The sequence below is a fragment of the Anarhichas minor genome, unplaced genomic scaffold, assembly GCF_050575085.1.
Source record: "Anarhichas minor isolate MPS153535 unplaced genomic scaffold, ASM5057508v1 ptg000073l, whole genome shotgun sequence".
Taxonomy (NCBI): domain Eukaryota; kingdom Metazoa; phylum Chordata; class Actinopteri; order Perciformes; family Anarhichadidae; genus Anarhichas; species Anarhichas minor.
The window spans coordinates 7,627,673-7,639,879 of NW_027466519.1; the positions used below are offsets into that span (position 1 = coordinate 7,627,673).

Below are 12,207 nucleotides of genomic sequence, written 5' to 3' on the forward strand. Positions count from 1 at the left end.
GCTGGGGATGTTTTTTCTATTTCTTACTATAGGTTCTGGTGGCACTTTCAAACCATATGCACATCCTGTAACTGCACAAAATTGGGATACCCCTCCAAAACAGACAAAAGGAATACTTCCAACAGCGATCATGAGAAACAAGTGAGGTACGGTCACAGTAACTGAGTTGCAGATAACCCAGCGGAGGACGCTAATAAATACCACAAAGAAGAGTAACTTTTTTTGTTGTGAAGATCGCATCATCCTGCGTCATGAAGCCGAGGTGCTAGTTCTCGGGTTTTTCTAGTTTTCTGTTTGAGGTTGAAGAGTCTAGAGGGGGTCTCAGCCCCTCCACCCTCGTCCTGTTCTTTGAGCTGATGCTGTGCTGCTGTAGTGTTTTTTACTCCGTTTGATTCCCTTCCATCCTTTTCCCGGTCCCAAACAGTAGACACTAGCCTAAGACCAGCAGAAACCAAACAAACTCAACCCAGCACGGACCTCTTCAAACCCGGATTGACCTCAGCATATGCCGCGCGGGGGACATCAAGGCTTGAAGAATGGTTCCAGACTGGACCGTGGCTGAGGGTTGGGCTGGGGACGGTATCATGGGTTAGAAGGCGGAGCCGGTGATGGCGTTGAGCTGCTTCATCAGCCCTTCTAGACTGGCCATCTGCTCCGACAGGTCGTCCTGCTCGTACACCTACAGAGAAAAAAACAAGAGTAGAGCAGGTTAGGCAACCGTGAGCTTTACAAAAAAAAACTCCTGAATATCAACGTGGTTTTTAATAGCTATATTAAAATGTAAAATGGTAAATGGACTTGCACTTGTATGGTGCTTTTCTAGTCTCTCGAGCACTCAAACTGCTTTAACACTACATGTCATCATTCACCCATTCACACCCATTCATACACTGATGGCAGGGGCTACCATGCAAGGTGCCACCTGCCCATTCATACCCAAACATTCACCAAATGCATTCGGGAGCAATTTGGGGTTAAGTGTCTTGCCCAAGGACACATCGACATGAACTAGCCTAGACCACGGACCACCACTGAGCCACAGTCGCCCCCTCCTTTGAAGCCTTTTTGATTTTGTTGCGTCGCAGAGCGATACGGAAGAGCAGCATTTGCGAGCTATTAACTCAAAAACCTTGTCTTGATTCATAATAAAAAAATGTATTAGTTGGTAGATTAAGCGAATAACAAAAAAAACAACTGACTGATTCAGGCTCATGCTGGATTTTTCAACCTAAACAAATGGATGTCTTTTGACCTGTCAATCTCTATACAAGTGCTAACTGTCATCCCTGGGACACCCACAGTTTACTATAATGACATAGTTGATGCCATTGGTTGGAGGAACGTCATCGCCATCTAGTATATAGCCTTCTACAAGGAGTTATTCAGGAGCAACTTATTAACCACTCATTCATTCATCAGGCCTTTCTCGATTCATTTTCTAGTTACTACTCACATTTTTTGTTCTGTAATGTAGAGTATGTTTCTATGTTTCTCCTTCATTCACTGACTTCATTAAGTTTAAATACTAATCTTTAGAGGAACCTAATCCATCACAATGAACGTCGTGTCTGTTTCTGCCAGAGTCCGACTTTTCAACCCACACTTACAACTGAAGAAAACAAAAGGTGACTTTGCGTCGAGTGTGATGGATCATCTATCAGCAGTTGAACTGAACTGAAACCAGCGACTGCCTGGAGGAAAGGATATCAAAATCACAAGTCGCAACGGATGATCGAGAATGCAAAGTTCACAGGAATGTTTCGTAAAGAAATGGGGATAATAGCACAATATTCACAAACTGTGTCCCGTCATAGTTAGACAACAGCTTGCCTCCGAGTCGACCGCATCAAACGTTCCCAAGGACGGGACACACTGACAGCGTGAGCGTCTGTACTCTGATCCTGCACAGACTCTGTGATCACTGCGTAATGGCGTGTTCGGTCCGGCTGTATAAACTGTCCCCTCTGAGTGGGGCCGGCTTAAGTGCCTCCGTCTCTGTGTGTGTGACAGTCAAGTGCACATCTCTCGCACACACACACTCACACTCTCTCAGTGTGTTCTATTGAGCGTGGCCTTCATGCAGAGTTTGTCTTTGCAGTTGGAAAAAAAAATAATTCAATATTCTCCTTGGCATACTGTGGAAAACCAATAAAGGCTGAGCTGAAACATTTGAATTGAAAGGTTTGTGTCCAAAACCTTCTCCATGTACTTGTACTGTATCGGCACAGTATACACAGTATGCAGTCAGTGGCCGAGGCCTTCATTATGCTGCACTGATCCTGCTTAAATATCACCTGAGAACTCAAATGAAAAAGTTGCTTATTGAAGGACTGTTACTAAATGCAGGCACTATAAACATGCTAAAAGGAAAAATACAGATATTGTGTTTTTCCAGCCCTGTCCCCTAAAAATGACATTCCCATTCAACGAAACTGCATTGTTCCAGGGAAACACATTTTGTGATGGATTATCACAAATACCTTTCAAATGAGTCCAAGGAAGTCTGCGTAGGGAGGAGGTCTGTGTTGGTGTATGGGTAAAAAAACACAGGGCTTTCACCAACATGTACTTTTGTTGTGTTTCTGTTTTGTTTTGTTTCAATGTCGGAGTCATTTTAAGCCGAACCATGATAGTTTTGTCGTAGTAGTTAGAAGTAGTTTTGAAGTGATTTTGTGTTTTGTTGTGTTTCAACGTCAGCCACGTGTTTAAAACCGTTTCAAACTGCATCTGTAAACAGGTAGAACATATTTTCCGCTCGAAACATAATACAGCGTGCAGTTTAGTTGTATGGGTTTGGTTTAATCACCTCTGTGTGGAAATGAAACAGCCTGACGTCTGTGAATGATTTAATCAAAATGAAAGTTAAATAACTTATACAATGCTTGTTTATTCCCCGAAAGACTTTCAGCTCTATGGCTTTCAATTCTAAGGATCGTCTTCGATCCATAAATCATCACTATTTCCTAACGCCAAAGGTGACGTCGTCAAATTGCTTGTTTTGTTCGACCACAACTACAAAAGCTAAAATGATCAGCACGATTCCGAACAAGAGACATTTTAAACCTCTTGATAAGTTTAGATGAAATATTGTATTCTGTAAAAAATGTTTTGAAAAGTTGTTGTTTGTGTTGCATTTATGGTCATATACATTTACATACAGAGTTACATGACTAACTGACAAATTGTGTTTAACTTTAACAACTTCAGATTCCTCCTTGATGAAGTGAAGCTAAACTCAGCTGTTATTGGAGGAGCTGTGCCTAATTTGGAGTACTGAATTCAGTGTTTTCAAGCAAATGTCAATTATTGATCATAAAATGATTAATAATCTTTGTGTGTGGCCTATAAAGGGTAGACCTCAGCAAAACGGTGGAAACAGTTGAACAGTTATTGTCATCATTTTACTTTTGAAAAGTCTAACTGTTCAGCCTCCTACGGCATACTTTTATTTTGAAATTACGCATTTTTGTGACGTCTCCCGGATTGTAAAATATAGATATCAGTCTGTCTGGTCAGATTAAAAGCTTTAACAGGGCCGGAGTCGTGTTGGATCAGCCTTCGACCGCTGTCTGCCTCAGGGCAACTGAACCTCTGGTCAATTATAGATTTTTAGATTCGCCCCCATTTAGAGCATCAGTGGGGCCCAATCAGGTCGCAGTAACAGTTAACAAACTTCCTGAATCCACCAGCAGCAGCCAGTTCACCAGTTAACATCTAACAGACGTAATCATTTCACAGTCGAAACATATTGAATTGGTAATCCACTGAAAGCTTGCGCTCTCTCTCTCTTTTTTTTTTTTTTTTTACTTAGAAATACCAAATTGGTGACAAAATATTCTTTGGAACTTCAAAAATCAGTTTGTATTTAAATTGTATATAATTTTAATTTGTATGAACTGTGTTTTTGTAACAACACTGTATTACACCAACAGTTCCCCCTAAAGACACTGGATGTGCTCCAGAAGCACACTATTTCAAATCCAGCAAGAAGTGCAAGACTTTACTCATAGTTGCTCATCAGTACAATGTTCAAATTTTCCCAAATTTGGTAGGCGGGTCCAGTATGGTCTTCAGCGCTGACATAACAAACTTGGTGAATATCCAATAATATTTAACTTTGTGACGCTCTTCGCTTCTATTATTTTCCTTTATTGTCTGTTGTACCTTTTGACTGGGAATGCCGAGGTCATCTAATCTACAGTAGAGTTTAACTGGTGGCTGCTGTATCTGTCTTTTAAACACAATTCACAATGTTGCTTATTACAGATTTGAGTTCTTATTACATTTAGGAACTAATTCTTATTACATTTACTTATTACATGGAAGTAATGTTTTGTATAAAGTCTTTGAAAGCACCTTGTCTTCGTCCGTTCTGAGATGGACGGGAAACCCCCACAGTGTGGCTTTTCAACAGTTGACATAACTCTCCGACTGTAGATTCCTGTTATACCAAGTGAAAGGACTGACAGCACCTGCACGGCTGTCCTTTATCTGTGTAATACACAGCCAGTGCGACCGTTTGACCTCCTTCTTTCACTCTGAGTGAGGCCATAAAACCTCATCTGCAGCCCCGCGCCACCAGGTATTTTCCATCTTCCCCCAGACAAAAAGGCTTCTGCAAAAATCACAACTGCGTGTAAAAATCCAGCGACCTCCAGATCTCATTTGTTGACCCGTAACAGCAGAGTTTATCTGAGGTGGTAAATGCTTCATCAGTGGGATAAAAACACCCGTCGATGATCTGTGTTTCTCTCCGATATCCTGTTATCTCTGTCGGCCTGCTGACCTGGATTGACGCTCCGCTATAATCCGTCGGAGATCCATCCCGACACAGCAGAGGCAGAAGAAGACCACATTCAAACTCTGACACGGATAAACCACAGAAACTGTGTTCACATGTCTGGAGGTTCTCTGTGCACGTACTTCAAATACTTCCTTGATATGAACCACCACTGAACCGCTCCACATAATAAAGTGAGAGTTTGCTTGACATGGTCTTATGTTAATGTATACAGGGATGATCTACAGGCTTTCTGCTGAACTAAGCCAAGGGTCAACATGCAGAATATCCCGTTACCGGGGAAAGCTGGTTCTGAATCAGAACTTGTTCTGAAACGGCTCATGTTATGGAGGTTGCATTGACTTGCATTATGGTGCGTTCAGGTTACACTCAGTAGAATTGAATATTGGGCGAAGGTTGACTATAATGGTATCACGATATGTTCGAATGCAAGCTTCTAAAATGAAGTTTTGTGGAGAAGCTTGAACAGATACAGTTGGTTGAAGGAGATGTTTTCACAACAATATACATTTGATATTACAAATTAAATTATGACCTGTCCAATATCATAACACTAGTTCTAAGCAGCTTGTATTACATAATTAAAATTACTAATAGATTATAGATATTTTTAAGTATTTAAAAAAACAAAAAAACTTTAATAATTGGAGTTCATTGTTTTTTCTATAGATGACAATAACAAAGTAAAAAGGTAATATTTCAAATTTGAGAGAGTTTATACTGACTTTGGGGTTGGTGGAAATTATTTATTCGTTAGTTATAATCTAAATATAGCGTACACTTAAAATGATATTGATTTTTTTTAGGTATCTAAAATATATTTTTGAAGCTTCCGTCCCCCTCCACAGCAATACATTGCTTTGATCCTGTGCTGGTACTCATGTCTGTTTCTCCAAACTCTATCTAACACACCGACTATGGAGAAGTACCTCATACAACCACACACAAATACGAACTATCCCTTTAAGGCCAATTTATATTTCTGTCCTACTCATAACATGGAAAGCTGGCATGGCGGGACTAACGCACGCACACACTAGATGCTGGTGTTCACTCAGTCTGTATCGGTCACTCACACGTGTTTAAGTGTAGAGATGAATTGTTACTGACACTGTAGCAAGGATGAATGAGAGATGGTTGAAGAATCACATTGTTCTATTCAGTTTAAACTTTACTCCATGTCTCTGATCTGTAATGTTACGTTTGTGTCCCGGGAGACATTGTCACTTTGCTGTTTTAAACAATGCTGCTGCTCTAGAAACAACATTTTGTTCTTTAAAGGTATAAATAAAAGTTAATTCTGTTCACAGAGCATAAAGTGATGTTTTCTACCTGGAGTTTGGAGTTCCAGCGGTCGGCAGCAGTGTCAAAATAAGATACTGACAAGTTTTGTGGGTTTGGACTCAGAGGCAGCCTGATATATCCTCGTCTTCTGTCCCAGTAACAGAAGATTTGAAAAGAAAAAAATACCTCTCCTAATGTGCTCCTTGAATATGTGTCACTGATGTCACAACATCATGAAAGCACCGTTGTGTTGTACTTACATCACTCACACTGTGTGACACAATTATTAAGTAGCTGCGTTTACGTGTGTGTGTGTGTGTGTGTGTGATATGCCAGAGGGCTGATGAGAAAAGACTAGATCAATTACAGAGATAGAACAGCAGATGAAGAGAAAGACCTGTTGACCTTTAACCCCCCCTCTCCCCATCTCTCCATCTCATTTGCTCCTCTCCTCCTAATCAGTTTCGTTGCTCCTCTCACCGACTCTCCTCTCTCTCCCGTCCTCTCCTTTCTTTCCTCTCACACCCCCACCCTCCGTTCATTACCCCCTTCTTCGCCGAAGTGTCCTTCTCATCCTGTTCTCCTCCCTTTCACCTCCTCCTCTTCTCTTCTCATTTATTTCCTGCTCTTTCCCTCCATCCTTCTTCCTCCTAAAGCATCCCTCTCTTCCTGTTGCTACGGCAACACCTCCTGCTCCTCTACCTTTTTTTCTCCCTTGTACACCTCTCCTCTCCTTGTTTTGCCTCCTTTCCTCTCCTTGTTTCTTCTTCCTCTCCTCCTTTTTTCTCTTATCCTCCCTCCTTTCTGCTCTTCCACATTCTGTGTCTTCTCCTTCCCCCAGTCCCTCCCCTCTCTCTCTTCTTTTCATTTCCTCCTCTGTCCTCTCCTCTCTTCCCGTTGCCGTGGCGACGCCTCATCCCGTCCTATTGTCATTGAGTCCCATATGAATATTTAACAAGTCCCAACGTCCGGCGTCCCTCCACATCATGTTCTGTCGTTTATCTTGCTGCTTGTCATCCTCTGGCTCCCCCTCCTTCCTCTCCTCCCCTTCCTCACCCTTTCCTTTTATTTTTTTTTCTCACACCCTTCGCCTTCTGTTTCCCTTCCTCCTGCATCGTATTTGTCTCTCCTCCAATAACCCTCCTTCTTGTCCCTCATTTCCATTTCTCTTCTTCCTCTTCCTTCTGCATGTTTTTCCTCTGCCCTATATCCTTCCTCCTCCCTCTTCCTCCTCTTCTACCTCCCTTCCCCTCCTTCTTATCTTCCTCCTTTTTTCTACACCCATCCTCTCAACCCCCGATTCCTTTCTCTCTCCTTCTCCTTCATTGTCCTTAATGGCTCTTCTCCTCTCTTCCTCCATCTCTTATCCCCCATCCTTCTCCGTTTCTTTCCCCTTCCTCTTCCTCTCCTCAGTCTCAGTCACTAATGAACTCTGTTTTATTCTACAGCTGAAAGGCCACCAGCACACTGAAGGGAAGGAAACAGGTGTAGTGACAAAGCTGAGCAGGTGTGTGTGTGTGTGTAACTTCCTTCCTCCTTCCTCTCCCTCTCTCTCTTCCTCAGTCTGTTCAACCCTCCATCTGCTTTTCTCTTCTTTTTGTCTTTCTATTCTTCTCTATTCCAGTCGTGTCCTTAGATGCTGATGAACTGGGCGGGTCGATATACTGAAGATATCGGTACAGAAATACCAAAGACATGTTTGAGTCATCTAGTGTCTTGACGACTTACGCCCTCTTTACGCCTTGCATTCAAATGTGTTTTAGGTGATTGGATCGCAGTCGAACAGTCGAACAGTGCTTGACCACATGGAAGTACAATTGTGTAAATGCAACCAAAATGCATTGAGGACTTGTTGTGATCGAAGCGGCTGACAGAGACGCATTGTGAACACTAGGGATGCCCCCCGAAGTTACTGGTTCTATCGGTACTTTAGAAGTTCTCTCTGTCTCTTTGTCTCTGGCTCAGTACAGCGTGAGACAAGAGAGAAGAAACAGTAGATGCTGAGAACTCTGGTTGTCTCAAACACAATACAACCCTCACAAGTAAGAGAGGAACCAGCAGCAGTTTATCACATGTGACCAACAAGCAGAACACCAGTCTGTTTGTGGAGCAGGTAACGTTAGTGGCTCCTTGTATTGCTGCTGTTTGTATACGTACAAGAATAATAAACCAATAGCGATTGTTTTCTTAATTAATTGTCAATTTTTTTCACCAAAAAAAAAAGAACCGATAAGAGAATCGATAAGGAACCGAACCCATAAGCAGTATCGATAAGAGTACTATAATTGATAAAATCAAAACGATACCCATAGTGACCACATTGAACACAAGTTTAAATACAATCACGTTTCTAATCCACATTCAGGAGCGATGTGAGCGGTGGTGGTGTCACGGGTCGACACACCGTTACGTGAGCTAACTAGACAACAGCACAGGTTCAGGCGGGAAGGTCAGAAATAGACAGAAGCAGAATTCCGAGGAAGTTATTAATAAGTCACAGAAACATTTACTGCAATAGTTCACCTTTCGCCTTCTGTCTGTCTCTCTCTGCAAGCACCACGGCCCTCAGTCCTCGTCTCCATCCACACAATTGTGCAACTATAACATAGTTGGCAGGTTGGGTTCAGGTGTTTGACTAATGCTAACGTGTGTGTGTGTGTGTGTGTGGGGGGGGGGGGGGGGGGGGGTAATACAAACTCAGACCCACTCATCACTAGTGGGCTTGAGATGGACAAAGCGATCGGATTTCAATATGGACACTGGAGACATTAATATCAAGTGTGAATGTATTCAGGTTACATCATATCTAGAGCCAGTCTAGATAAAATATGTGTTTTGATGCCGGGTGTAAAGGGGGTAGTTGTTTGTTAGGTAGAGAACACTGACACAGTTATTCAACTGAATATTGTCCCATTTTGAGCATATCTTCATCATGATTTTGATTAGATTTCTGGGAGGGAATAAGCATCCACTATTCCCCATGAAAGAGAAAATACAACCACAAATTAACCTCATTTTGTGACAGCTGTGTTTTTTATTCCCTTCTATCCATTTTAATCACATTGGGAACTCCAGGATTTATCTAGCGACCCTTTTTGGGGGGTCTACCGCAGGTTGGGAACCAAAAGGTTGGATGGTCTGCTACTTTGCTTCAGTTGGAGCCAAAGATTTTAGAGGCTTTCTACTTTTGCTCCTCTACATTTACTGTAGGAGGGAAGTGTTACTTTTTACTCCGCTACATACATCATTCATTCTCAAATATTGCATAACCAAGTCTCCATTTGACTTCTAATTTCCGCTGTTTTAAAGAAATCTGATCATATTTTAAAGGAAGCCTGTTTTATCCGTTTAAATGTAATTAAAGCAAACACCTCCATGTTTTCCTGTTGTGTTGATATATATATATAGTCATGTCACACTACCCCTTTGCTGCTCTCACTCTTTTACTTTTCACTGTTTTAACACAAACGCTTTCATTTACTAATTAGTTCCAATTTCTACTTTGCTGTTTTTTTTTTATCGCTCGTAAGCTACCGTCATTGAACTCAACACAGCACAGGTGTTTCACATAAAAAGCCTTTAACCTCCACAAACTAAGACAGAATCCAACAGTGAGCATGTTTGACATGGACACTCTCGGGCCCAGCGATGGACCTGTGGTGAATAAAAACTAAATCAACAGTACATTTCCTGCAACATCCCCTCCATGCAGACTTACGTTGGCGGCCGAATCCTCTGCAAGTTTAGTTCCTCCCTCATCCGGTAAGTCCGGCGCCGTGGGGACTGAGACGGGCAGCAGAGGGGAGCGAGCCTTACCGGCCTGGCCCAGAGAGGCCGTCTTCACCTGGGGCTTCGGGAGGCTCGCAGCTGGGTAAGAAAAGAAAGAAAGAGTTATTGTTAGTTATTCAGACAGTTTAGACCAAAAATTAACCTGGTGCTCATCATTTAATACATTGCTTTGTTTTTTGACATTTGGTGTTCTCGTAAACGGTTCTAATTTAAAGGAAGATTATTTTTTACAACAGAAATCCTGAGCAAAAACAAATCAAACTTAAGTGTAATTGAAGTCGAGAGTTGAAAAACAAGTCAGAATAACTTCAGGTAGCCGAGACAGAACTGTGAGTGTAACACCCCCGTACAGTTGTCATAAAAGGGGTTATTAGCAACAGAGACCAGGTACCAGGCTTTGTTTAAAGTTGGGCATTGATGGTCTATGATTAGCTTTCTTTTGGAGTCAGCACCAAGAGGCCATTTGAAGAAGTGCATATCTGGTGCGGGTCATACTCAAGCTAAAGGGTGCCTCTGTGCCTCGGTATTACATGCCGATAGGCCCTGACCAAGCTGCGGTATTTGACGAGTCGGGAGTGAGAACGAGTTGGACGAGAACAGTCTGATCTGATAACACATATTGATTAAATCTAAATGACAAGTTCACATGCAACTAAGTGGACCATTGACCGGTGAATAGACCCGAGGCCTGGGCCAGCTATCCAACCATCGTTTTCCAATTCACATTGGTCATTTAGCATCCATTCGTCTATTTCCTCATCTAGTAATCGCATGTTTCAAAATATACAGTGAGAACACAAGTCTATTTACACATTACATGAATATACAATAGAATGAGATGGTCTGTCAATTACAGTTAATCAACAACTGCCATTTACAGTAACATGTGGAAAAGAAGAATCCAGCCACACACATATTCAAACATCTACCTGCCGCTCCATACAGTCTTCAATTATGCTTCATTTATACATTTTCTAGAACTCAAAAATATATATACAACCAAAATCAAAACCATAATCAAATTGTAGAGAATTCCACAGTTTGACGCCGGCCACTGAGATACACATCTGCTTTAAAGTAATCCATGATGCTGACAATACAAATGTCCTTCTTTGATCCATCTCCTTTCACTAAATAACAAATACCAGCTAAGTAACCCAAGAAGGGAACAACCGGACCAGACACAGAAGAGAACAAACAAAGTAACAAGAAAATAGATCAATAAATACATTCAACTGCCTTGTCTCCACAGCATTGGGAAGTCAAATTTAAGGATGCTTCTTTACAAAGTGAGACAGAAAGGGAAAGAGAAACAACATGGGACAGGAAAAATAGCAGACTGAAGAGGGATGTCTAGTTTTTTCTCCCCCTCCTCTCCGATTCCCTGAACACCCTCCTGATGCCTGAACACATCCTCAGGCTTCTGCTACCCACAATCCACTTCCCTCTTTTCCTGCACTGCACTCCTTCACTTCCTGATCAATAAACATCCATTCTCCCTTCCTGCAAAAATAAACACCTGGAACAGCCTCGATAGCGCCGGATCACTCCAGAGAACACGAAAAACGGTCGGATTAAAACGGCCTTTAACGTGGAAAGTCTTCACGTCAAAGAAAAGACAACTTTGAATCCATTATAAACAAACTGCGCACAGAATATACATCTTACACAACAAATCCTGAACCCAAAAAGTGATTTCTGATCTATTACCTCTATGGTTAAGGTTTGGTAAAGTTGAGGAACATAAACTACTTTGTTAAAGGTTATAGACAGACGGTGGTCATGTCAGAGTTGTATTTGTCACAGTAATACATTCAATGTTTTAAGCACACATCTATGAAATCCGTATATCAGAAATAGTGTTAATGTAGTACAATTTAACATATAAACTGATTCAATGTATAACTTGGAAACATTTAAAGTTTAAAAAAAATACACTCTGGAAACTCCTGAAAATAATGGTGACAGTGAAAAACATGGCTGAACTGATGGGAAAAGTCTGGGACTTTCACTGACCCCATTAGGAAAGTGAAACTTGAGTGGGACTATACAAATATTACACCATTATTTCCAGGGCAACAAAGTAGGAGTTTAAAAAAAAAGGTGGAGCATTGGCTCCAGACGGAGGAACTATACCAAACAGTGTTCTGAGCAGGGTAATCGGTTGGACTCCGGGGTCTGCTCGGGTTTGCTTCTTGCTCAAAGAATAAACTCTGTTGTATCGAACTCTGTCCGCTTCTCTGATTTCTTGCTGCTCCAATAGCAGTAAAATAACAGAATAGACTAGGTGTTGGAGCAGTAGTTAGGACTTCATCGACTGGCCAAGCTTGAGC

At 41.7% G+C, this 12,207-nt stretch overlaps 1 protein-coding gene across 1 annotated transcript in view; it reads right to left on the reverse strand.

Annotated features, from left to right (window-relative positions):
* Nucleotides 1-589: 589 nt before the first annotated feature.
* dcc (DCC netrin 1 receptor) overlaps nt 590-12,207 on the reverse strand; it is a 233,678-nt gene continuing 222,060 nt past the window's right edge. Inside the window, exons 28-29 of the mRNA XM_076079935.1 lie at nt 9,804-9,952; nt 590-679 (exon numbers count right to left, since the gene is read on the reverse strand). Coding sequence (XP_075936050.1) covers nt 590-679; nt 9,804-9,952 — 239 coding nt within the window. The remainder of the gene's footprint in view (nt 680-9,803; nt 9,953-12,207) is intronic.